Source organism: Anthonomus grandis, chromosome 1, assembly GCF_022605725.1.
Source record: "Anthonomus grandis grandis chromosome 1, icAntGran1.3, whole genome shotgun sequence".
In the NCBI taxonomy this organism is placed as follows: Eukaryota; Metazoa; Arthropoda; class Insecta; order Coleoptera; family Curculionidae; genus Anthonomus; species Anthonomus grandis.
In genome coordinates, this window is record NC_065546.1 from 12,174,579 (window position 1) to 12,176,938 (window position 2,360).

Sequence of the window (2,360 nt, forward strand, 5' to 3'; positions counted from 1 at the left end):
AACAGATGCTCGAAGTGCTGGCCGTTCTCCTGGATGCATTTATCGATCCGTTGGTGCCATGAAGTTCGCATTCGCGCGAAAACACCCTGCTGCTCTCAAATGAACTCTGCGGCCTCCTCCGAATCCAGTGGTTTTTGATACACCATTTGTTCCATGGTGCCCCACAGAAAGAAATTTGGTAGCGTAAGATCAGGAGACCTCGGTGGCCACGCTATGGGATCCCCACGTCCTATCCAACGATTGGGGAAAATTTCATCTAAATAGTCCCGGATCAGCCTTGGCCAGTGCGAGGACAACCATCGTGCTGCCACCACATGTTATTAATAATCTGTAGGGGCAAATCTTCAAAATATTCCTGTAACTGGCCTTGGAGAAATATCAAATAATTTTCTGCATTCAAGCGGGCGGGTAGAACGTATGGACCAAGCAAGTGGTCGCCGACAATGCCAGCCCAAACATTAACAAAAAACTTCTTTTGATATCCTCGGACATGCATGACATGCGGGTTCTCTTCCGACCAGAAGTGGTTGTTGTGGGCGTTGAACATACCTTCTCTAGAAAAGCCCTTTTCGTCGGTGGAACAAACATACCGCAGGAAATCAGGATTTTCCCAAATGCGTTGGTTTAACCACTGGCAGTAGTGAAGGCGCCGAGGGGGATCGTCAGGAAAGAGATGTTGAACTTTCTTCAATTTAAATGGGTGTAAATTGTTGTCGTGAAAGATATTCCATACCGTCCCGTGGCTGCAACCCACTTCGGAAGCGACCTGACGAATGCTCTTTTGGGGATTGTCGGCAATACGTGCCATTACAGCATCTTCAAGTCCATCACGTGCTAGACGCAGTCGTCCTCGCTCCTGCTGTACCTAGTTAATAGTCCCGTATAAACGACTTACAATAAATTTATACTTTGGCAATAAAAAAATACTTTTAAAGAACAAGACTTACTTGAAATGATCCCGTTTCCCGTAGTGTGCGGTCGACATTTACAAAGACGCTGCGGTCTACCTGGTCACGCTGTGGAAATCGCTGAGCGTACAAGCGCTGAGCCGCCAATGCATTGCTGCCTGTAGCTCCATAAACTAGATGCACATCAGCAAGCTCGCGGAAAGTTAGACGGTTCATCGTCTACTTTTTCTCATACAAACGTGCAAGAAACAGATTTTTTTTTCCTGTCAGTCAGGTTGTTTCCGTCAAAAATTTATCGTTGTCATTGACAAAAAAAAATACATGGTATTCAGAAAAAGTAAAAAAAACTTTTCGTGTACGTTGGGTTGCCTACCCACCTGCCGCGAAGGGTCCAATTTTAAAACAGCCCCATCTCCGAATGGGGGCTTTTCCGGACATGGGTTCCTATGCACAAAATACTTGCCTATGGAGCCCCTACCTACCCTACAATTTTTGCCAAAGTTACCGTGGTCACCCTGTATATAACTTACTTTTTTAAGTTACGAGACAGTTTTACCAAAATTCTTTATTTTACTCTCGACACGTGTTTCGCTAGCGATCTTAGCTTCTTTGGGAGAATATTAAAACTAGAGTTTTAATTAGAGAGATTTGAATATGATAATTTAGTTTTATTAAAACTGGAGTTAATACTGAGTTTTAATCTTCTCCCCAGGATGCTCAACATCGCGAGCAAAACACGTGTCGAGAGTAAAACAAAGAATTTTGCTAAAATTGTCTCGTAATTTGACACTCAAAAGTCAAATTCCACCAAACCAAAGGTTCCCATCATAGAACTATTTCTTTTTAAACTTTAATTTTATTCATTTTTCACTTTGGAATTTAGATATCTTGGCAGAATATTGGCAATTATGAAAAATATATTTTTTTTAATATTAGTTAAATAAGAAAAAAAAACAGAATAAAAAAAATTTGAGATGTTTTAATCCAGTTTATTAAATTGAGAATTTTTTTCTTACTTTTTAGTGATTTTTAAAGAACAAAATTATTAGAAATATGCTTAAAAACAGAAAAATTATTTTAAATGACTTTTGTTTCCAACATTTTAAAAATAATACTCGACTAAAATATACAAGCTATAGTGGGAATATCTTGATGAAATTTAGGTAAGATCTTCCAGGAATATGACATAATACCAGGAGTACCCCAACCATGATATGGTCATTCAACATTTTCTTAAGAAGTTCTAAATATATTTTAGGTAAATATGTCAATCATATTTTTACTAATGTCACAGAATAACACTGAAAAGAATTGCAAAATATGGTATCTATCAAATTTCCCATTTTCTATGATGACTAAGTCGTCATTATAGGCTAAGCTGTAATAAGAATTTCAAATGTATTTATTTTATTAATTGGAAGGCAATAAATTGGTTGTAATGGTAATATAATC

The 2,360-nt window shown here is 38.3% G+C and overlaps 1 protein-coding gene across 1 annotated transcript; it reads right to left on the minus strand.

Moving 5' to 3' along the window:
* Positions 1–271: 271 nt before the first annotated feature.
* Positions 272–1,191, minus strand: LOC126742691 (uncharacterized). The gene is made up of 2 exons (XM_050449457.1): positions 948–1,191; positions 272–865 (listed from the first exon to the last, which is right to left on the minus strand). Exons 1-2 carry the CDS (start codon positions 1,122–1,124, stop codon positions 272–274), a joined length of 771 nt encoding a protein of 256 aa, XP_050305414.1. The 5' UTR covers positions 1,125–1,191.
* Positions 1,192–2,360: the final 1,169 nt, after the last annotated feature.

Coding starts and splice junctions, on each gene's coding strand:
- LOC126742691 (XM_050449457.1), bottom strand. CDS start 1,124: ATGAACCGTCTAACTTTCCGCGAGCTTGCTGATGTGCATCTAGTTTAT. Junction 866..947: donor GGGAAACGGGATCATTTCAA/GTAAGTCTTGTT, acceptor ACTATTAACTAG/GTACAGCAGGAGCGAGGACG.